General features: G+C 52.5%; 1 protein-coding gene across 1 annotated transcript in view; it reads right to left on the bottom strand.

Moving 5' to 3' along the window:
• Nucleotides 1-23,373, bottom strand: part of CFAP92 (cilia and flagella associated protein 92 (putative)) — a gene marked incomplete at its 3' end in the record, with an annotated part of 28,484 nt that extends 5,111 nt beyond the window's left edge. Inside the window, exons 1-10 of the mRNA XM_084247823.1 lie at nucleotides 22,972-23,373; nucleotides 20,185-20,314; nucleotides 19,194-19,398; nucleotides 17,524-17,652; nucleotides 12,949-13,092; nucleotides 9,761-9,945; nucleotides 6,562-7,466; nucleotides 4,705-5,010; nucleotides 2,673-2,967; nucleotides 1,843-1,914 (exon numbers count right to left, since the gene is read on the bottom strand). Coding sequence (XP_084103949.1) covers nucleotides 1,843-1,914; nucleotides 2,673-2,967; nucleotides 4,705-5,010; nucleotides 6,562-7,466; nucleotides 9,761-9,945; nucleotides 12,949-13,092; nucleotides 17,524-17,652; nucleotides 19,194-19,398; nucleotides 20,185-20,314; nucleotides 22,972-23,351 — 2,751 coding nt within the window. The 5' untranslated portion in view covers nucleotides 23,352-23,373. The remainder of the gene's footprint in view (nucleotides 1-1,842; nucleotides 1,915-2,672; nucleotides 2,968-4,704; nucleotides 5,011-6,561; nucleotides 7,467-9,760; nucleotides 9,946-12,948; nucleotides 13,093-17,523; nucleotides 17,653-19,193; nucleotides 19,399-20,184; nucleotides 20,315-22,971) is intronic.
• Between the last annotated feature and the right edge of the window lie 630 nt (nucleotides 23,374-24,003).

Raw genomic sequence — 24,003 nt, 5'->3', positions numbered from 1 at the left:
AAAAAAAAAGTTAAACCATAAAAGTCAATAAATTTAGGGCAAATGAAAAAAAAAAAAAAAAAAGAGGCCACCAAGACGGACAAACCTTTAACTATATAAATCCAAGAAAAAAATGCAAAAGTTAGTATTAAATCAGGAATGAAAGAAGATTCTCAGCTGGCTTTACAAAAATTAAAGGGGTGATAGGAGAACACTGAATATAGGTCAGCAAACTGGGTACCTTAGATGAAATGAACACAGAACAACAAAAATGACTAAACCTGCTTTGAGCAGAAATATACCTGAATAGAATCATAAGCAGAGAGAGCTAATAGTTAGAATGTTTCCATCAAGTACAACTTAGGCTGAGATGGCCTCACTGAAAACATTAACACCAACCTTCTACAAATTGCCAGAAAATGGAAAGAAAAACAGCCCGTCCCCACGCATTCTGCAGGGCCTGCAGGACCCCGGTTCAAAGGAAGACAAGGACGTCACAAGGAAAATACGAAATATTAGCGAATGAAATGCAGCAACATAAAGATCACACACCACGACCAAGTGGGGTTCCTGCCAGGAATGCAAGGTGCTTTTAATATCCAAGCACCGATGAATGGGGTTCAGGCTATCAGGAAAGGCCACAAGCCACCCCAATAGATGCAGAAGAAAGCAACTGACCAAAGTCAATGTTCACATTAAAAACCCACAAACTACAACTTGCGGGGACTTCCTCAACCTAGGACAGCTCCCCCAGCCCGCAGCTGCTGCCGGCCTGAACAGCCCACGTGAAGACCTGAGTGAGGGGCGAGGCCAGCGGCCCTCTCGCTGCCCCTGCTGGTTGCTGTCATTACTAGTTCAGGCAATGCAGAGAGGAGGGATGCGAGAGGGCTGGGAGGAGAGGGTACGGATGGAATGTTTGAATCTCTCTCTCCCCCCAGCACCCCAAATTGCTATGTTGAATCCCTAAACGTCAGTGTGGCAGTATGTGGAGTAAGCAAGTATTTCAGGTTAAATGAGGCCCCAAGTGTGGGAGCCCCGGCCCAATGGGATCAACGTCCTGTGGGAAGCGGCAGCAGGTGGCTGGCTGCCCGCGCCCTCCACACCTGTACACACAGGTCCCGCCGGCACCCCGGGCACGGCCGCCTCCTGCGAGCTGAGAGAGGAGGTCTCAGCACAAAACTTATTTTGCTGGCACCTCAGTCTTGCACTTCCCAGCCTCCAGAACTGCGAGGAAAGAAATTTCTGACGGGTAAGCCCCTGGCCTGTAGCAGGCAGGAAACTGGAAGGAAAAGGAGGGTTGTCTGGGTTGGAAAGCAAATGACTTTCTCCACAGATGACACAGTTAATTTCAAAAGGTTGCAGGAGTCAAGATTAATATAAAAAAAAAAGTATTTCTCTGTTCTGGCAACAAACCACACACATCTGAGCGTGTAAGACTTGCACACTGACAACTATAGACGTCACTGAAGGAATCTAAGGACCTAAATAAAAGCAGAGACGTCCCGTGTTATGAATGAACAGCTTCAAAACCGGAAGGATGGCGATTCCTCCCCAAATCGATCTGCACATTCTATGTAATGCTTCTGAAAATCCCCACGGGCTTTTGCAGGTTGGTTCTAAAACACACAAGGAAATGCAAAGGACCCAAAAGAGTCTGTTTTAAAAGAACGGAAAGAATTTACATAAGCCAGTTTCAAAGCACTACGAAGCTACAGCGATCGAGACAGAGTGGGCCGGAGAGAGGGCAGCATGTACCGGGCCCCAGATGGACTCGTGCCTGGCGGTCAGCGGGTCTCAACAACGGCGCCAGGCCCTTCATGCGAACAGCCAGTGTTCCTGACCAACGGGGCCACAGCAACTGACTGGCTCCACGCGGAAGGGCTCCGCTAGACCCCCGCTGTGTGTCGTGCACACGAACAGCTGCTTCAGATGGTTCTAAAGGTAAACAATGTGGACAAACTAAAGCTACCTAAATGTAGACAAGCTAAAGCTACCCATCTCCTAGAAGGCGGCGCTGCAAAGAACTAAGCAGTAAGAAAGCAAATGACCCGATTTTAAGGAGAAACAGAAGATGTGAAGAGTCGCCACAGGAGTATGCAGAGTCAATACGCGCATCAAAGATGTCCAGCAGCCTCAGTGACTGCAAAATACAAATTAGAGCTGCGAGACACCGCTGCACACCCACTGGAACAGCACGGCCAGCAGCAAGGCTGACAGACGAGGCTCAGCACGCGGAGAAATGCGCCCTCGTGCTTGGTTGCTGGTGTGAAATGGGCCAGCCCCGCTGCAAAACTGCCTGACAGTTTCTCCAGCTGTCAAACGTGCGTTACCATATGACGCCCAGTCCTTCCGGGTTTCTACCCCTCGAGGAGTGTAAACACATTTTCACTCCATGATCTCTAAAGCAAACGCTGCCAGCAGCAGTGTTCTCCACGCCTCAGCCCTGAAAGGACACGAACTGTACCGTCGCTGGAACTGCATACGGCAATAAAAAGGAGCAGAGACGGATGGATTTGGCAACATGACAAACCTGACAAGCATCACGCTCAGGGAGGGAAGCCAGACGCAAGGTCCCGCGTCTGCACCTAAGAGCACACCCGCTCAGGAATTCACCCTCTTGTATCTCCCAGCAGGCGACCGGGCAGCCCAGGAGGGTGAGCTGAAGCCCGACTGGGGCAGGGGGAAGGACCCACCTGGATGAGGCTGCGACTGTCTTCTTTGTTCTTCAGCATCATGGTTCTCCTCCACTGCAAGTACCTTTTCTTGTGGGTTGAGATATCGTGAGAGAGGAAGGAAAGGTGACCTTGGGAAGGCTCCAGAACGGGGGCGGGTTGTGGGGAGAGAGTGGGTCTTCGTTCCGTCAGTTCTGTGGGCGAGATGGGCAGCCCAAACTCCTGGTTCAAGACCTTCATCATGGTGGAGGTCGGCAGCAGGTCTCTGGTGACCACCTCCCTGAGCCTGGCGCTGTGGTGGCAGATGCAGTAGAGCCTGCAACGCAGAGCAGACCCCACTTAGCCTGGCTCACCAGCGAGATGGGCCCCTTCATGATGAAACAGGCTGATCAGCTGGCCTTGCTCACGGAGCGAGGAAATGAGGGGCTTAGATCCCCGTCTGATGAGCCCTTGGGGACAGGCCGTGTGCCCTCGCCCCACCGGCCCCGGGGTGGAAGGCTTCCCGCCGTCCACACAGGCCCGTGTGCTCGTTCCCTGCCCCACAAGCCATCCCGGCCGCGGGGGAGGCCACCACACAGAGCCCCATCTCAGCCACGCGTGGGACCAAGCACTCGCCCCCACCCCACTGGCCCTGGTGGGCACTGGATTCACGCTGCCACACGGGGCTGCACGTGGGGACTGCTTGCTGCTTGAGCGGGTGGGCCCGGCCTCTGCCACCACCGTCCTTCACGATCGGAATGCAGCTTCCCAGGAGCATCTTCCCGGATGAAGAGCAGGCACCTCCCCTTTCCTTGGCAGAAACCCCACCCGGGGGTTCTGTTAGAATATCCCGACATTCTAATACAATCACTCACCGGGCAGGACGGGCCCAGCTGCCCTGACTGACCAGTGAGGCTCCAGATCCCCGAACATCGCCCCCTAACGTGAGCTTGCTGCCGCCCTCTGTGCCCCTTCCTGACTCGCAGCCCTGCTGCCTGGCTCTCCTGCCCAGCCCGGGGGCAGGGCTGGGGGTGGGGGGAAGGCATCCTAGCCCAAAGGCGTCCCCTCCGTCCTGCTCTCCTGCAGTAACACTCGGTGCTCCAGCTGGGGGCCAACCGGGCCAGACCTGCTGCTGGCTCTAAAGAGAGGCGGCCTGCACCTGCGCCCAGAGCAGGGCGAGTGGCCTGCCCGCTGCTGCACAAGTGCTGGTGGCCTGGGGCACGGCCTGGCCTGACCCCAGAGGAGCAGGTCACTCTCCTTCACTGCCCCGCTCGGCCTGACACAGGCCACGCAGCCTCTGCAGGTCCATGCAGGGGAAGGCTCAGTGAGCACCACCAGGGGGGCACACGGCTTCCCAGGGTGCAGGGCCTGTTGCTGAGGATCTGGGGTCCCGAGGGCACAAGAAACGTGCAAAGGAGTGCGAGGGTGAGGTACCTAGACGTGGGGAGAGCGAGGACGAGGCAGGGAGGAAACGATCTAGGAAGCCGGCAGATGGACGGCGAACACGGGGCTGGGAGGGAAAGCTGCTGCGGCCGGCAGGTCTGGGGTTCCGGCCCTCAGCTTTCTCCCTTGCTCACTGGGAAATGGGTGCTTTACCTGGGGGCTCCCCAGGCCAGTCCAGGATAGCCCCCAGAACAGCAGTCAGGCGACGTGTGTTGGGCTGACTGTCCTGCCCTTGCCAGGGCATTTCTAAAGCTCTCTTGGGAGAGCAAGTGGGGGTGGGCCCTGGGGGCCGGACCCTGGGCCGGGCCGGGGGTCTTCAGCAGGGGGAGTAATAAAAACCGCACCACCCAGGGCACCTGTGCTGCCCAGGGCAGTGGCCAGAGGAACAGTGGAGAATGGGTGGCAGATGGAGTCACTCATGTCAAGGGAACCTGAGGAGGAGGGTGGGAGGCCAAGCAGCCAGGTGCTTGCGTCTCCAGACTGCACAGCCGCCAGCTCCCTGCTGTCTGGGGTGGACCAGCCCAGACGCGCATCCGGCGTCACTCGCTGCCCACCGTGGTGGTCCAGCTGAAGCTGTCCCTGAAACCTGGGGACCCCCGGGACCATTTGGGGAGCACAGTTCGGTCTTATTCAGACTCGGAGCCCCCACCCCACCCCCGTCAGCTTGCAATTCCAAAGTCCCAGATAAACTGTCTCTCCTCCCAGCGCCGCCTCCACAGAGGGGCCGGCCCACCTGGTCAGGGCCTGGAAGGCCTGGCGAGACACGGCGTTGCGCACGTACAGCACCGGCTGCCTCATGAGCAGCGACAGCGGCTTGAAGAGGTGCACATGGTACAGCAGCGTCTCCAGGTCGGCGTAGAGGCGCTGGCGGAACAGCAGCCGGGAGTTGTACAGCACCTTGTGCTTCCCGTACTTTTCGTGCTCCAGTTTGGTGACCCTGCAAGGTGGCCGGGCGCGTGCTCAGTGGGCCGCAGGCTTGGGTTTGGGGGGTGCTGTCTGGCTCGGGAACTTTCCCTCCTTACTTAAAACCACACAGACAAGGAGCACCTTCCTAGTAAATGCCCGCTGGCAGGCGGGTATTCGAAGCCTGGTTGGCAGTGAAAGCCTGAAGCCAGCCTGGTCTCGTGGGTGTCCCAGGCCCCCCAGCCCTGGCCACCCCTGCATCTCCTGCCCTGGCCCTCACACTGCACCCTGGCACCGCTGGCCTGGCATCGCCTTCCCTGTGTGTGCACATTGTGCCCTCATCTGCACACGCCCTGCTGGGGTGTGTCGGGGGGGAGGTGGTGCCCCCCGGGTGTGAAGTGCCAGTTCAGCTCTTCAGCTGGGATGTTTTTATCGTTTGCTTATTGACTGACAAGATCTTTCTCTATATTCAGGATCCTGGTTTCATTCGTTGTAACATTTTTATCTCTTCTCAATTTAAGCCTTTTGTAATTTTTATGGTGTCTTTGGATGAACAGAAGTTATTCATTTCAGTGGAGCCAATCTAGCGTTCTTTGCCTTTATTCCTTCTCCTTCTGCCGTGTTCAGGAAGTCTTATTCTGAGGTCGTGAACACGTTCTATATTATCAGGCAAAGGCTTTCTAATTTTACTTTTCAAAAACAGATTTTCGGGGTGCAAACAGAGGAAAACCCTTAACCGTGGCCTAGTTCATTTTACTGCGTCCATCCATCAATAAGGCGCTCTAGTTGTGTCAGACGTGACACTGGGGGGACCCTTTACATTATTTTTGCAACTTAATGTGCGTTTCTATTTCAAGCAGGTCTTTAATCTACCTGGAATTGATTTTTTGTGAATTATGTGGGCCAGAAAATTAGGAATAGAGTGGAATTTCCTCAAATATCTACTAAAAATCCCTCCACCTGACATGATATCGTAATGGGGAAGGACTGAATGCCTCTGCCAAAGACCAGAAGCCAAGCAAGGTTACACTGTCCTGCAGAACAGTGCTGCTGGCCCGAGCTAGCACACCACGGAAATAAAGACATCCAGACTGGAAAGAGATTAGGCTATGTCAGTGCAGGAGCTGCCTTTGCAATGTCCCCACTGAGTAGCCATCAGGTACAGGGAAGGGGAACCGCCTGCAGCCTCGGCAGCCCCTGCAGTCTCAAAACAATCAGATGTGTCTTCCTAGGACTGAGATGAAACCTCCTTCCTGGTGGCGGCCATCCTTGGGCCACACTGAACATTCTGCACCCTCTGAGCCAAGCAGGCCCCTCAGAAGTCTGAAGGTAGGACCCATTTTCCTGAACCACCCTGTCCTCTAGAAACCCCTGAAGTCGTGCCTTCAACCAAAGGCAAGCAAGCCTTTCTGTTACCAGGCCCCATTACTGAGCGCTACACAGTGCCTTGGGATCAAGCCCAAGAAGAACGGGATCAACACGTCCCTCTCACTGAGGACACAACCCAGGCCTCGCTCCGAAAGCCCCTCTACTCCCTCGGTACCCACACCGCCGCCGTCACCGAAGCACAGCTCTGACTGCCTACCGCCTCTGGTGACTCTCCCACAGCCGCTTCAAGCCTTGCTCGGCCAGGCCTTCCAGGATGAGGAGGTGGGTCTTCCCATCCAGCAGGTGGAAGCCAGTGAGCACGTCCAGGTCAGGCCTTTCCTGGACCTTCACCCGTATCCTGAAGGCTGACAGGATCTGCTGGATGTTCCTGAGGGGGTACATGTCCAGCTCGAGGGCCTTGGCATTGATCACCGTCACGTCCTGCAGCAGGCTACGCAGGAGGAAGGGCTTCCTGGAGTTAAACACGAAAATGATGCGGCCGAACTCGGTGCCCCTGAGTTCTGGCTCGGGCGCTGCCCCCCAGGCCCGCAGCGGCACGGCGATGTCCACCCGCAGCTTCAGCTGGGAGTCAGCCTCCAGGTAGTTGCCCATGGGCATTGGTGTGTGCTGGAGGCCACTGGGGGATGCCCGAAACCCCACAGCCTTCCTGCTCCTGCTGTCCCGGCCGAGGTTTATGGGGTTGGGCTCGCAGTTGTGGATGGGGACAACCAAGTTCAAGTACTTGTGGCCAAGGAGGAGGTCAGCAAAACTGACCTGGGCCACCCCATAAGGGTCCTGTATTTTGCTCTGGGACTCAAAGGGGTTGTTCTCTATCTCTTTCGGGGCAACTAGGGTATGAAGACTGAGGTGTGTATCAAAGGGGTCCTCCCCAAATAGAATGGGCTTCTGAGGACGTTCCTCTAACTTGCGGTCCCGGTCGTGAACTTCCACCACCATGGGGGGGCCCTCCAGGTACTCCCTCAGGTCTCTGGGATGCATTGCCCCCAGGAAGATGACGTTGACATCCTGGAAGTAGACGTGAGTTCCATGGCACTGCCCCTCAGTCCTGTGAACCGGCATGTCGTGGAACTGGTACCTGCAGTACACAGGAGCACACAGCCTCTACGAGAGAGCCGGCAGCAGTCACCAGGCGGCCTTCCTTCTGAAGGGAGCCTCCCAGCTGCCCTCCTTGCCCATGGCCCCTGCAACTGGCTGCCTCGTCCACAAAATGCCCACGAGTACGCCTGCTCCGCAAGGTCACTGCCAACCAAGCAACATGCATGGAGGCAGCAGCAGCCAGCTGGCTCAAGGAAAGGGCTCCGTAAGCGCGAGGCACTGTCCCTTCCTCCCCGACGCAGCGCCGTGAAGCCGGGCCACGCAGCCTGCCGTCTGGACGTCTAGTGGCTAGTCCGGGGCTAGGCCCGGGTGATGCCTGGGTAAGACGACGCGGCGCGCGCACAGTGGAATATGACTCAGCTGAAAGGTGAAAAGCTGACATTTGTAGAAAGATGGAAGGAACTTGAGGCAATTGTTATACGAAGTGAAGTTGGCCAGAAAGATGAGGACAAATACTGGCTGATTCCCCGCAGACAAGTAACGTAAGGAAACAAAGCAGATGAACTGACAAAAGAGAAACAAGACTAAAGCGGCGGGCGTTGACCCCCAAACTCAGGCTACCAGGCGGGAGAGATGGGGGGACACCATCTAAGGGACAGGGAAGCACACAGGCAAACTGGAGAGGATGCCCTCCCGGGCGGGGGCACGAGCTGAACGTCTGGGCTGCTCTTTTCAGCGGAAGACGAAACATATTCCCCTACCTCCACGCTGCCCCAGACCCACCAACACCTAAGGGGAGTTTTTAAAAGGACACCAACATCCAGGGCCCAGGAGGAGAGCGGACGACACGAGTGCGGGGACGTGGCAACAGGCTTCGCCAGCCAGGAAGCCCTATCTCAGGCGTGCGATGGAAGCTAAGACCCAACCAGACCTGCCCTCCACAAACCCTGCAGATGGCTCAGGAATCCTGTGTGTCCGGGGACCGGCTGGAGCAAGGAGAAGCGGGTGCTAGTCCTTGGGGTAGAACCCCACTGCCATGTCCTCGCCATGGCCTGCAGAACCTGCGAGTTTGCTCTCTGGACAAAATTATAGTAGAGGACATACAAACTGATTTTAAATTTATATGGCGGGGCCTCCCTGGTGGCCCAGGGGTTAGAGTCTCAGCACCATCAAGCTATCGCCAGCCACTGTGGCCTGGGTTCGATCCTCCACCAGGGAGCTACCCACATGGCGCAGCAGACCTCTCCCGTCTCGCCCGCTGCTCCCCTCAGCAGTGTGTTTCAGTCAGTCTGCCTCGTCCCCCGCTCTGGTGAGTCCTCTCACCCCCTGCACCTCTGGCACTCCATTGCTCGTATGCATAAAAAAAAAATTGTTGAATCTTACAATTTATATGGAAATGTAAGATTCCTTATTTGATTTTTTTGTTTTTTTTTTGTTTTTTTTTTTTATAGAGGCATGTTTATTTATTTATGTATTTGTTTGTTTGTTTGTTTGTTTTGTTTATACATGCCCTGGGTACAGTCAGAAGCGCGGGAGGGTGAGAGAATTCACCAGAGCCAGAGCAGGGAGCAGAGCAGGCAGAAGGACCGAAGTGCACTGCTGAGGGGAGCAGCGGGTGGCAGGAGAGGTCTGCGCGCCATGTGGGACCCTCCTCCGGTGGCCGGGGAGCAGCCGGGGATGGAACCGGCGTTGCAGCGGTCGCCGGCAGCCTCGCAACCCAGCGCTCAACCGCTGCGCCACCGGGGAGGCCCCAAGATTCCTTATTTGAAAAAGGAAGACTAAAGTTGGTCCCCTCGGGTCTACATGTTAACCTTTCCGCACACATGCTGTAACAGAAAAGAACAATCAAGGAAGAAAAAGGAACAAAAGCAATGAGTGGAACAGACCCGAATATTCAACTTCTAAGCTAGAGAAGAAAAGGGAAACAGTAAAATAATTCAAGGCAACTTCATAGCACGGAGTTTGAGGCTGGAAGGGGCACACTGAGCCCCGCTCGATGGACACAGACGTGTCCACAGATGTCCTGTTCTGGACCAAGATAAAACAGACATACTCCTTGCTACTTCTCCTGCAAAAAGCAGAGTTTTAAAGCCCTGGGTTTTATTAACAACCAACCTATAAAGGACCTGAAAGGTACGGAGCAGGCGGCTCAGACAGTGGCACCAGAGGAACCCCACACTAACAGGGGAGCCTTGTGCTCCGCCGAGGGAGGGTTACAGCCTCCACTGAAGAGCTGCTGTCCTGCAGGGAGAAACTCACACCCAGGGGTGCCCAGCGCCAGGAGCCGGACTCCCCCAGGTCTTGCTGTGAGCGGCTGGGGAAAGGCACCCTTCAAACCAGTTCCTCTGGCTGGTTCTTACCTCTAGCTCCTGGCCGGGCAGCGGCTGGGGCGGGAGGCAGGAAATGCTGCGGATCTTTATGGTCAGAGGGTTTAAGTCCTGCTTTTGCTCCTCAGTCATGATGGGAACTTCGGTTTTTAAAGTCAAAAAGCAATCTAAAATGTTGGCAGAACTCAGACTGCCATGACTCACGACGGTCTGCCATCCTGGGGAGGGGGAGACACAGAATTAGCCTGCTCCTCGCGACACTGCCCAGACAAGCGCCGAGGGCTCAGGGAACACACGAGCCCAAGATAAAATTACAGCTAAGAGAAGACACATCAACTGTAATCACGGTAACCGGGACGCCCACAGGCCGCAGCTAGTCCCCCTTGGGGCCCCAGCTGTCCAGGTGAGCCCGTCGCCTCCTGGTGCGATGCTATGTGCACGGGTCTCCCCTAGACTGAGCGCCCCTGGGCAGGGGTGACTGTGCAGTCATGGGGTCTGGCACAGAACAGACGTGTGCAGAGCAACTGAGCGCTGACCAGTCATTTGTGGGGTCTCATGTCAAGGGCCCCGCTAGACCCTCAGATGCAGGTTCTCACTGGTGTGATGATACAGACACTGCACAGCTACATGGAAGTGACTCTTAACCAAGTCTTTTTTATCAGTGTGTCAAGTCAGATTTCCCCTAGTAGGGAACCCAGTTTTTTAAAAAATCAAGAACATTTTGTGTTTACTAAGTAAAGAAACTCAAGCATCACTTAGCTCCACGTCCACATCCCATGTATGTTGTTAGGGCCAACAAACTGATTCAAAGGGTTTCCGTTATCCTGGCATCTAGCATGAAAAGTCTCAAACAGTCCTGTTACCAGTGACACCTCAATTAAAGAAGTAAATAAAGGATCATTTTAAATAGATGAACAACAGAGAAGGTCTCTGCAGCACCTGAGAGACGTGACAGGGTTACCTTAACTTCACCACTGCCTGGACAGGCCACATGCCTCACCGCTTTCCCAACCTGAGGTCCCGTGGGTTCTCTAAGGGAATTTAATTTTTGTGACTTAGTCTCGATCCTTCTGTAATGTCATTCCTAGAGGTTGCAATGAGGACTGCTGGTGCTCGGGTGCTGCCCCAAACAGCCTGACAAGTCTGGGGTGTAACCGCCAGCCCAGTGATTCTGGAACCACCACCCTTCAATAGTCTGGTCCAGTAGTTACTGGCCACAAGTGGCTACTTCAAGTTAATTAAAATTAAGGAAACTGAAAGCGCAGTTCCTTCACCACATGAGTTGGATTTCAAATGCTCAGTAGCCACAGGTGGTTACAAGCTAGTGGACTGGCCAGCACAGAAGCCACCCTGCAGAGGACTCTGCCCGAGGTGGCCAAGCTTTGACTGGGAGAATGTTCACGGACAAGATGTGGATGCGTCTGGGCCGTGGTAGCGTGGGTGCCTCTGCTGGGGAGGCTGCTGCAAGGTGCGACTACGGTGGGGGTGGGGTGGGGGGTGGAGGCCCACGGCTCAGCGCAAAGGTGCCTGTGAGGATGCTCTTCTTACAGGAGGGGTCCCTGTGTTCCACCACGTGGGGACAAACCGGTGCAGGAAAAGCCAGAAAGCAAAAGCCCCCGTTTTGCCAGCAGAGGCCCAGATTCAAGTCCCAGCGCTCTTAGTCATCACATCACCTGCAAGTTAGGGACTCTCTGAGACTCAGTTTCCTCATCTGTGAACAGGCACAAGCACCTCCTTTCTCAGGGTGAAGGGGACCATGAGGGATTATCTCCAGGAAGGTGCAGAAAAGATGGTCCAGAGCACAGTTCACGCTCAAACACATCAGTGCTATTCTTTCAAAATGTCTGCAAGCGTATTTGCACGGCACAAAGACCCAGCTAGGCACACTCGGAAAGCACAGTCCCTCCCATGACAAGTCAGCCCCGGGGGGAGGAGCTCTGTGTGGACCTCAAGCTTGGGCAGCGGGCATTGCTCCCTAAAGCCCACTCACGAAGGCCAAACCTAGTCACGACTGTGCTCCACAACACCCCTCGAGGAGAGCTCCCTGGGGCAAATGCAGGGTCACAGCATCCTCAGAAACTTAGGGAGGTGTCACATATAATTCCAGGACTGGGTCTCAACCTCAGCATCACGGATGTTTGGGGACCCTCCTGTGCCCTGTGGGATATTTTGCAGCATCCCACTAGATGCCAACAGCACCCCACTCCCACATGTGTCAGCCCAAACGCCTTCCCACCCTGGAAAATGGTCCTGGGGGCACAAGTGCCTCAGTTGAGAACCGCTGTTCTGAAGTAAAGAAAAAGTTGAGGGAATGGACACCCACAGTTTGTGCACCTACAGCTGTCAGACATGAGCATGTGTTAATGCTCTGGAATCCTCAAAACAACCCTGTGTGGCTGCTGTCATCTCTGCTCTCCAGGCGGGGAAACAGTCCAGAGATTTAAGTAACGGTTTTTGTCTCTGAAAAGAAGCCTGTTTCTGCAGATCAGCCAGCAGAGGGCGCACATTTGCCCTAAAAGCCAAAAACCACAATGAAGTATGCTCCAAAGTATATTCTCTAAAAAGAAAGAGGGTTTCCCCTTCCAGACTGTCCTTTAAAAAAAAAATGAAACCGCATAATATTTTCTGAGATTCCCATCATCAAAACGTGGGCATGAGAAACATCTATTCTTTGTCAAACTGTGGAAAACCTAGCTCATAAATTGTGATCGATCTTAGACTAAGTGACCTGGGGTGAGTTCTTTGCCTTCTCTGAGTTTTGATTTCTCACTGGAAAGAAAGGTGACGTGATCAGGCCCCCAGTAGCACCACCCCAAGCCCAGAGGGAGGGCTGCAGCTTATCGTAAGAAGTAAATGTTGGGACACGCACACTGGTCCCTCCCCTCGTTTCCATTGCTAGATGTTTTTGTAGAAGTGTGTGGGGACATATTTATAAAAAGCGGCATCTTATTTAACAAAATTGCGACTGTTATTCTCACAGGGTTCCCTGGATTTTGGAATCAGAGCTGGCTCAGATCCTGACTGAAGTTCTGTGCTGTGTGATCTTGGACAAGGCACTGAACCTCTCTGAGCCTCCATTCCTTCCTCTGCACAATGGAGACAATTACCCCCATCTGGCTGAGTGACTGTGGGCACGAGATGAGGTGGCGCAGAGCAGGGGCTGGAGCCCTGTGAGCGCCTGTTTGCGGACACCTGACCACTGCCGGGAAGCGGGGAGCTACCTGCCAGGAGCGGCTTTATCGCCAGCTGCATGGAGAAGGTTTCCGACCTCCAGTGGCCCATCGGCTTGGTGTTCGTTTCCTCTTCTATTACAGACCTAGCCTTCTTCTGGGTTTTCCTTTTCCCTTCTGATTCTTTCAGTCGAACTGTGAAATCAAAGGAAGGAAATAAGTGTGACGAGGAGCTCGGATCTGAGCTGTCACACGTGAATGCACACATGCTGCAGAGATCTGGGAAGGTTCTGAAGCTCCCTGAAGGCAGGAGTTATCTCTGTGCCGCTGCCCCTCCTCAGCGCCCAGAAGAGGTGTCTAAATGTAGGGAGCAGACCAGTTGGTGGGGGGTGAGGAAAGAAGAAAGAAGTGTCCCGCTCCCTGCCGCCTGCTGCTGGTGGGCAGAAGGGGGCTTAGGCTGCCCCACTGCCCCAGCAGAGTCGTCCTCCAGGTCAGCTCTCACAGCAGAGGACTGAGGTTTGGATTCTGGAGATGCCACCAGACTCCAGAAGCAGCTCTGTCCTCCTAGAGCACAGCCCTGGGCAAGGCCCTAACCATCCTGGGCCTGTCGAATGGGAGCAGACAGCACCTGCCCCTTGGGGTGTGGAGATGAGTGAGCAAAGGTATATGAGCTGCTCAGCCCAGTGCCAAGCTCAGATCAAGAGGAGAAGGGAGATGATCAGAGCCATAAATGTGTGGTAATCAAAACCAGGAGCTGCTGCTTCTAGGATAGAAAGACCATTGGAACAGAGAAGCCCGCCCAGAAATGAATCCGCGCACAGAGGGGACTAACAGGAAGCCAGAGGGGGCATTTCCGATCCGTGGGAAAGGGTAGATCGTCAGCTAATTACAGACTGTCCATTCAGAGGCAAGAGAAATTACTGGGCGCCTCATGCCACATGCAAATGAACTACAGGCGACAGGTGGAAAACAAACTCCAAAACCAACATAGGAGACTAGACTGACATCTGGATGAGGACGAATTTCTCAGATATTACCAGACATCCAGGAACATTTAAAGTACTGGTGGGAGAAGCCAGACGCAGACACCAGGCAGAGAGGGCGGGCCCCAGAGCTCAGCCCGGGTCCTGACTGGGCATGGAACCAGCAACGCGCAACTCTCCAGAGGAGGAGAGAAAATAAAGCCTCTGGATGGATTAAGAAAAAAATTTAAGCCCAACAGAAGCAGCAGCAAAGAAACGGGAACAGGCAAATCACAGAAGGGCGTGACTGAACGGGGGCGGGGGGGGGGGGGGGGGAGGCACGGAAGCGCTCCCAGCCCCACCAGGAACTAGGGACCAGCCCAGACAGCACCACGCTCACAGGGCTACGGCCTGAGGAAACGGGGCGTGAAAATCTCTGCTGCTGAGATTTTCAGAAACTAGTTGTAACTCTCTGACAGATGCTGGGTGGCACAACCGCGGCCGCAGAGCAAGTGGTAGTGAAGGCTGTGGCTGGGCTGGGGTCCTCAGAACCCACTTTCTTGGCTTGGGTCTCCTCGCCAGTTTTTTTTAGCAAGCAATTGGTTTTCCTGTGTGATATGGAAAATTCTAGAGTTGGTACATTTGCAGCTTGTAGGATGGTCCATTTCCTACTCGTTCAATTATAACTGCTACAAAGCATTTCCTTAACTCTCCCATTAACTGACCTGCATTGCCTGGTTCCCCTCTCTGAAGCTGCAGAGAAGAGACTGGTGGGGTCAGGCTCTGTGGGTGTCAGAGACAGCCTACTTCAGCCCCTCCGAGACGCGCCCACCCTTTCATAGCTGAACATAGCTGGAACGCTCATAGCTGAAACTCCTTCTGAGTTTCCTCTTTTCAGGTGAAATAACCTCACTCCTTTTGTGTAGTATAAATTTTAGTGAAATTTTCAAAGCATTCTTTTTATTTTGAAATAAAAATAGAAAGTACATATAATAATACAACAACAATCTACTACTATTTACGTGTTAATGTTTCTTTCATTTCTTTCTTATTCCTTTTTCTTTGTGACCTTTTCTTTTTTTTTTAAAGAGTTATTTATGCATGCAAGAACTGGGGCACAGGCCAGAGGTGGAGGGGTGAGGGGGGGAGGTGAGAGGATTCCCCAGAGACAGAGCAGGGAGCAGAACAGGCAGATCTATGGAAATCCACTGCTGAGGGGAGCAGCAGGCGAGACAGAAGAGGTCTGCTGCGCCATGTGGGTAGCTCCCTGGCCGCGGACTGAACTCATGCTGCAGGGGCTGCTGATAGCCTGATAGTGCTGAGACTTAACCCCTTGTGCCACCAGGGAGGCCTACTATTCTTTTACTTTTAAGTAATCTTTGGCCAGATATCAAAGTCTCTTACTGAGCCACTCTTAATTTGAAATATTTCATAATTCTTTCAAGTTTTGTTATATGATAAAATTCCAAAATCTCACCCTGACTTACTTGGGATCTTTTGCTTTTCTGATGTGTTTAAGCTGCTGCTAACTGAAGTTTCCTTCCTCTCCATCCCAGTTAGACCTGTCAAAGAATTCCTTCTTCTTGAAGCACTCAATCTAGAAAATTCACAAAGAGAAATAAATGAAAGTGAAAAAAATCAAGGCCCAGGTCTAAGACTCTATTTACTGAACTAAAAGGGAGCAGAATGACATTCTCTTCCTCAAACTCGCTATTTTTCAGGTTTCAATGTACATCACCCAAGGGTGTAGTCAAATAAAAATCAGATTACAGATGGGGGGGCTGGGGGGATATTCCATGTCTCTAACATGCTGTCCAGTGATGCAGCTGCTGTGGGTCTACAGACCACACCTGTGCCATCAATTTCTAGCCAATTAGAAAATAGGATGGAAAACAGCATTTTTATAAAATCAGTCAAAACTCAAACATCCAAGAATTCATTTATAGAATTATCCACATTACAGGAAGAAGAAAAAATTTATTAAAAGCCATAGAGGAGGAGGCGCATTCGATGGATATGCAGTGATTACGGATGGGAGAACTCCACAATATAAAAGTGTCAGTTCTTCCCAGCGACTATAAATTCAATGCAAAAACAATTTTTAAAAAAAATCAAGGCTTTTCAGTGACATGGTCCCTGGGTTCGTCCCATCCCATTCCCACAAGCCACCAGCAGGACCTCCAACCTACTCCTCATCCTCACAGCAGCCAAGGAGGCCCCTTTTCCAGATCCATCTTACGTGAGAAGAGGCACCAAGAGCAAACTGCCCTCAGAGCAGTAAGGCTGTGGGCGCAGCAGTCGGAGGGTGAGGGCGGGGCTGGCGGCACTACTGCGCCCAAGAATTCCAGCCTTGTGTTAGTTTTCTATTAGTCTGTTCATTTTCTAGTTTTATATCATGTTATGTGAACCACTTAGCTACTCAGTTGCCTTGTTTAGAAAATGGAGAGAGTAATCCCGCCTCTTGGGGTAATAGTTATGAGGGCTAAATAAGTTAACTCGCGCAAAGCAGTGTCTGCTTCCCACACCGCCCACGTAAAACCAGCAGCAACCAGCCCTCCCCCCTCCCCCTTCCCCCTCCGGCCCTCCCTCCCACCCTCTCCTTCACCTGACTGAGTGAGTCCAACTGCACTGAGTGCACTAAAATCCACATGACCCCTGGTGGGATCTGCAGGGCTAGTACAAGGGGGGGGGGCTCCACTACCACTCCCCCAAATAACATGGGTCCATCCTTACTGAAACAAGCCAGGATCTTCCATTCTGAACAGCTTCTCATCCTCCCAGTCCTTGGAGAAAATGCCGGGCTCTGCTGAGTGAAAACCTGCTATTAGCAAATGTCTCCAAACCTCTTCCACACTAACTGGCTCCCCGGGAAACGGAGATGCGTTTTGTAAGGCAGGTTCCCAGGGAGAGAGTCGGGGATGTGGTAAGCAACCAGGAAAAAACCTTTGTCAATAATAAATGAGTAAATAAATGAATAGACTAATTATAATTATTTGGTCAAATGCAGGCAAGAGGCGGCCTCCAGTTCCTTATCACATCCCACAGCTTAAGAGGGCAAAAGTCTTTTATCTGTTCAATTGTCCACTTCAGCACTGTTAACTTCAGAGAACACTAAAACCACCGCCCAGATCCCACCCAGAGGGAATCTTAAGCAAATTACAGCGCTACCAGCAGATGAAATATGACACAGTCAGCACAAATAAAGTTGATGGAGTTTTTAAGGGAACAGAAGCGCACGTGTGGCGACAGGGCATTTCGGTCTCGGGATACTCAGAACAAATCAGGATAAACCCATCTCTGTAAAAGGAAAATCTTACAGCAAAAACAAGGGATCTTGCCCTGGTATGATAACCAGAACTTTCCAGTGCTTGTGCCTGGTGACCGAATTATAGGCTATTTTCCCTGCTTGTTTTATACTCTCCTATAGTCACTGAATTTTGTAAAAAACATATATAACTACTATGGTTAGAAACTTTTTGGTCAGTCACAAAATTAAAACTGAGCAAAGACAACAAATCACGACCCAGTGCAGGGCCCGGCAGGAGCGGCGCTCGTGGGCAGGGCTGCCACAGGGCTGCCACAGAGCCACCACGTGTTGCCCCGCCACCGCCCTCCTTGCCACGGTGGGGCATGCGGCTTGTCCACAAAGGGCCGCTCCACTCACCTTGCAAAGACTTTACTCGTTCTGGTTGTTCTGGCTTTCCTGACACATACTCCTGGTTCCATTTCCCTGTGCTGTGAATGTCCTGTTTAGGCAACTTCCTCTGACTTAACACCAAGTTTTTCACATCCTCTAGAATACAGGGGAAGGAAGAATCAGGGACTGTCCAACAGACACCTGCAGGGAACACCTACGCTGTGGCCATCACGCCCCCAGTGCTCAGATAGAGCTGTGGGCACATATGCCAGGCCCCAGCCCACTGCGGGTGTTACTAGGGGGGCTCCTTCAAAATACCAGGAAACTCGACCTTGGATTGGCAAAGGCTTCTTCCAGAGACGACCACTAAGTACTGGGCATGTGTCATCCATTCAATCATCACATTTCGCTTCCCTGTGGTCAGAGAGCTGGTCCTCGGGAGCAGCACTATGCCCAGGGCTCCTTGTCCTGCACAGCTTCAACATACTCTGTAGACTCTACGATGCACACTGCTTTGACCTTTACCATCTCTAAAAACTGGGGTGCACCTTACAATTAAATCCTACCATAGTTTCATGGATAGCCTCTTACTGCAATTTTAAAATTCTCTCTAGACAAGGCACCCCCTCCATACTGCTAATGGCGGTGGGGGGAGGCGATCCCACCACTACGCCTCCGGGGCACCTGGCCAGAGAAGTGGGAACATTCCAAGGTCACCAGCCAGTCCAAGATGGAGGCTGGATTGAGTTCAGTTGTCTGACTTCCGGGTCCTTCTACTCTCTCGGCTCTGTCCCTCCAGGGGAATTTCGAAAGCAGGCTGTCTGCAATAGCCCAGCCATGGAAACAGCCTCAGCGCCCAATGGCAGGTGAGTGGATAAAGATGTGGGATATACACACAGAATATTCCTCAGCCATAAAAAAGACGAAGACGTGGATGGAACTTGGGGGGAATTATATGAGTGAAATAAGTCAGCGGGAGAAAGACAAATACTCCATTATCTCACTCACATATGGAATACAAAGAAACAAAGCAAAGGAACAGACAAAACTAAGCAGATTAAACCCCTGAAATACGACTGCAGGACCGAGGCTCGTAGAGACTGTGCCTGAGTGCACAGTCTGTGCACAGGGTGGGGAGCAAATGAGGAAGGGGTGCCAGTGGCCTAGGATAGAAGATCAGCAGGGTTTTGGTGCTAATCATGTTTTGGTGTAACATGCAGTTGAAGAGGTAAGAGTCTCTACCCCTACATCGTATATAGTGCTGTAAAACAATGTTACCGCAATAAAAAATTAATAGTGAAAGAAGACTCTGGTATTGCCATCATATTGACACAAGAAACACACAGGACGAATGTCTTGGGGAAGTGGGAGTAAGTTTTCTCTTCTGTTTATTATGATCCTCTAATTTTTTTTCCAGGGGACACACAGTACTTGGCCAGGGAGGCGGGATGGGCACTGTCCAGGGACAGGCAGTCCCAGAAGTGGCGGAAGCAGAAGTGGCAGCAATGAGCGCACACACAGACACCCCCACCCCGAGCCACAACTCTGGGGGAAGCACTCCCTGAGGCCTGAGGACAGCCTGGGGGGCACGTGTATCTGGGCAATCAGCTGAAGGAGCCGAGGTACCCTGGATTTTATCCTGTGAACGGGTGAGAAGCCATAAGAAAAGCTGCAAAAACAACTGACACCTGACTTACCAAAAGATCCCGTATCCTCTGAATACCCAGGCATCTTTAATCGGTAGTATCTGACTTTCCTCGAAACCCTGTCCTTGGTGTCCCAGAGCCTCAAGGTTATATTGTAGAAATTTATTTTCTTTAGTAATTCCTTTGTCACGCTGATGTGAAAAGTTTGGGCCCAGGACACCCAGACTTTATGCCCTTCCTGCCACAGCTTCACAGTCTGTAAAAGAAAATGCAGTGACTAAGTGGGAAAACTGAGGCGACTCCATCTGAGATGCAGGATGGCTACCACCCCCTCGCCTCCCCACAGTGGAGCCGGGCCCTACCCTCCACCTGCCTGACCTCTGGTCTGCCTGGCGCTCCAGGCTTCCAACCCACAAGGGGGATGGGTGTCATGGCCTGGGCCCCTTCACACCTCTGAGCAACACAGTAAAAAATTTTCAAAATCAACACAATGGGGCCTCCTGGTGGTGTAGGGGTTAAGTCTCAGCACTGTTACTGCAATGGCCTGAGTTCGATCCTCGGCCAGGGAGCTACCCACATGGCATGGCAGACCTCTCCTGTCTCGCCCGCTGCTCCCCTCAGCAGTGTATTTCAGTTGATCTGCCTGTTCTGCTCCTCACTCTCTCTAGTGAATCCTCTCACCCGCCCCCCCGACCTCTGGCCTGCACCCCTGTCCTTTTAAGCAAACATAAATAATTTTAAAAAACAACACAATGCCCTGGAGTGTCCTCTCCAATGGCCTGCATGCCATGCTCCGGGCAAGCCACAAGCAGGAGTGTGTGTGCGCAAGTGGGTGTGCAGTTACACACATGGGCACACGCTTACACAAAGAAAGTAACTGAGGCACCACAAACCCTTTTGAAACACCAAAGCGATTAAAGACATCACCCAAACAACCACGGATTGGTATTATCAAGGCAGGGCCGATTCTCAATCAGTAGGTGTGGGTGGGGCCTGCATTTCCAGCAAACTCTGGGGAAGCAGGCACCCTGCGCACACGCACCTTAACTCCGGAATCCAGGAACACTTTGGCCACCATTGGAAACAGCACCATGTCAACTTTTTTAGGTTCTGTGTCATCTGGCAGAAGGAAATACTCGATGTGGTAGAAACGGCGAGATTTCGTCAGAGATCTGTCCATTTTAAAGTGTCTGAATATGTCATTCAAACTTAAATTTAAATATTTTCCTTTCTGAACTGGAAAACAGAAATTTAATGAGTCTCATTTTAACCTGTGAGGAAAAGCAGACCATGTCCAAGATTCCCTGGAGCCATATTGAGCCAGACACTGTGGGAGGCTGTCGCCCCCACCCCATACGCAGGTCCAGCCACCACACCCAGTAGGGAAGAACCCGCCTGGGCACCAGGGTGCGGGCTCCTGAAATTTTTCACCTTAGGTGTTTGCCTGCCTTTTCCTAGTCTCAGCAGGGAGAAGCAGGCTACAACAAAAAAGACCCGCATAATAGCTCATGGAGGAGGCAGAGTAAAGGCAGCCCAGGGTAGCGAAGCCCCCCAGCAGAGTCTTACAAGGGAGAAGCTGGCAGAGGCTGCAGGCAGAGGCCACAGCCCAGCAAAACCTCAAGAACAAAGCCATTCAACGTGGAGGGGAGAGCAGGAAGGAGACGGAAAACAAGGCTGGCTCCACCAGAGCCCAGGGCCTGCCCCGGACCATAAACGGAACACTTCAGGTTCTGCTTCCGCCAGGTACCATGTTAGGTGCTCCATGCATATTTAATCCAAATTTCATTCTATAAAAACATGACCATCCCTAAAGCTATGGTTTTAAAATTTCAAGTTTTGAACACCCAGGAGACTGTTTCTGCCTTGGTTTTGTGCCACAGAAAGAGTTAGCTTTTGTGCAGTTTGGAATAAACTCTTCTGCCAGTCCTTGGTAGGCATTAGAATTTCTCCAGAAGGAGCAACTGACTAGAAGTCTGCAGCTTTTCACAGGTTTGTGTTCCCATTGCACCCAAGGTGAGCCAGCAAGGGCCACACACTGCTCACCCCTCTTTTTGCCTGTCCATCAGAGAGCAAGTCGCTGTAACCCCTTAGAGGGGCAATTAAATGCACACTTTGAACCCAGCAATTCGACATCTTGAAATTCAGATTACAGAATATACCAAATACACATGTACAGGCTACATATGCACAGAAATGTAAGTATTATGAAGTCTGTTAGAATTACAACAACAAAAATTGGAACCAACTTCAACGTTCACCAGGAAGGGGTAGTAAAATCCAGGCACAAGAGAATACCACACAGGTACTTAAAACAACAAAATAAAAACAAGTATGCTCATCTCCTCCAAGATATCCAAGACATACTGTCAAATTTTTCAGAAGCACGCTGTAGCATAGAAAAAGTGCAAAAACTCGGGCCTCCCTGGTGGCACAAGGGGTTAAGTCTCAGCACTATCAAGCTATCAGCAGCCACTGCAGCATGAGTTCAATCCCAGGCCAGGGAGCTAAGCCACATGGCGCAGCAGAACTCTCCCGTCTCACCTGCTGCTCCCCTCAGCAGTGTGCTTCAGTAGAGCTGCCTGTTCTGCTCCCTACTCAGTCTCTGGTGAATCCTCTTACGCCCCACATCTTTGGCCTACACCCCAGCTCTTGTATGCATAAATAAAAATAAATCCTTTTTTTTTTTTTTTTAAAAAAGTGTACAACCTGATTTTTCTTACATAAACAATTTGTGTAAAATTTACTGACAGATCCATAAATACACTCAGACTGAAGGAAAAACACTGAAACTAGAATTTTACATCCACCCAAGATGTGTCTTTCCAAAGCACTGGCAGGATAATGCTCCCCTTATAGTCTCATAAAGTTTTGCTACACAGGAAACTATTTTTCAAATGCCTTCCAAAATAAGGAAACAAGTCCAGGAGATGCTACAAGAGGTGTGAGGGTTAAAAGTGAGCAGGTAGGCACGAATTTTCTTTTTGCTTGGTATCTGATCTCTTTTTCCAGGCAGTTGGGCTGGAGAGCCACAGAGCAAAGATAAAAAGCGTCACTATGGATGGGCGGTCACACATAACCACAGAAAGTTCCTCAGCACCTGTAAACTCGGCTTACACCCAACACAGCAGCCTCCAAGGTGTTTGGGGCAACAATCAACAGAACGAGGGAAAGCTGGAGCTGATCATCATGGGATCACGAGGGGAATAGTTATGGGGAGGAAAACAGTGTCTCAGCAACTGGAAGGCTATTCTCTGCCTCTAATCTTGGGGGTCAACCATGTGAGTTGCTTTAGTCAATAAAAGGTCACCAGGCAGGGGACACCCAAAGCCTTGAGGGAGCTTGGATAGCTGGGCTAGTAACTGGGCTTGCCCCTGGCGTCTCTGCCCTTCCACGGGATGCATCCGCGCTGGCCCACGTGCCAGGGGAGAACAAGCTACACCTGGAGCAGAGCCGGAAAGGGGCCAGTTCAGCTGACCTGCCCACCCAGGGGCATCAGGGATTCCTGTCTGAAGTCACTGAACTGAAGAACTTGTTACCCAGCATTTTTGTGGCAATTGCTGATTGACACACCTTTACACTTAGATTTTCATTTAATACATTTGAGAATCTGCATTTTAAATAAAGTGCTAGGGCTGCACAGCCAGTTTATGGGAACCTATGCCTTAATTCTCCATTATTTTATAGTGTGGAAAAAGCAGAAATAACATCACCTCCTCCTTTGGGTTGTCAAGGGATTATGGCCGCCCGTGTAACTGCTAACTTGTCTGGCCCCCAGTGGGCCCTCTAAAATTGCCATTCTTTTCCAATTTCTGGTCCTGGCATCTGCCACCCAGCTTGAGGGGGCATATGTGCACTAAGCTCCGACACAAGAGGGTATTGGAATTCTGCCTTTTTTTTTTTTTTTAAGGGGCTGGGGGGGCGGCTCAGCAGGAAAGGGGGTGGGGACGGGTGGGGAGAGGGCCTGCAGGGCAGAGTGTCCGGAATTCTGTCCTTACCAGCAGCAAAGGAAGGGAAGGCCAGTGAGATGATGAATTTGCAGGGGACCACCTGCGGTATGTCCGACGTGAAGGTGCTGGCGGGCCGCTCCAAGGAGCCCAGGCTGCTAAACAGGTGGTCGGAATCTGATTCCTGGGGCTGGGCCTTGGCCTTCAGGTACTCCTCCATCTCACCCTCACTCAGGGACTGGTAGAAGCTGACCATGGAGGACATGGGCCCCAGGCTTGACTTGTCATCCTCCCACTCCCAGGGCTGCAGAGACATGCTGAAGAGCGACCCGCAGTCCGGGACTCCAGGCTGGGAGAAATCAAGCAACAGTGGCCACTGCCCTGCGGTCCGCGGAAGATCCCGCATCCTCTCTCCCTGTCCCCTGTCCTGTTCCAGGCCGAATGGCCACGCCCTGGGGCACTACCTGGCACGCAGTGGGTGTCCTGGGAGTTCAGGAGAAGGGTGAAGCACAGAAAATGCTGGCTGGCAGGTGATGAGCAATTCCAGTGTCTCCAGGAGAGTCGTCCTCTCCGCAGGGCAGCTGCTGCGCCTCCCGCCGGGCTCAGAGGCCCTTTCCTGGCCGGTGGGGTGTTGCTCAGGTGAGCGCAGTGCCCGAGGAGCCACCCCGGGCTGGGGAGAAGCTTCCACTCAGAAAAGCCTCGCGGTGAGCTGCCCCCAGCACCGCGTGGGTTTGCCTCTCGGGGAAAAAACAAAACCGCCAGGCCGTGGGGCGACTGTACCGCCGGGCCACGGGGCCGGGGCGCGGGCGAGGAGGGCGAGGGCCCCCGGGCAGAACAGCGAGGACGCGGGGCGCCGCGCTCCGGCTCCGCTCCGGGCCAGGCGCCGCACCGGACGAGCGGGGAGCGAGGCCGGGCCG

This window comes from Talpa europaea, assembly GCF_964194135.1.
Source record: "Talpa europaea genome assembly, chromosome: 11".
Lineage (NCBI taxonomy): Eukaryota > Metazoa > Chordata > Mammalia > Eulipotyphla > Talpidae > Talpa > Talpa europaea.
The sequence above is the reverse complement of the archived record's forward strand: the minus strand, read 5'-3'. Positions and strand labels throughout refer to the sequence as shown.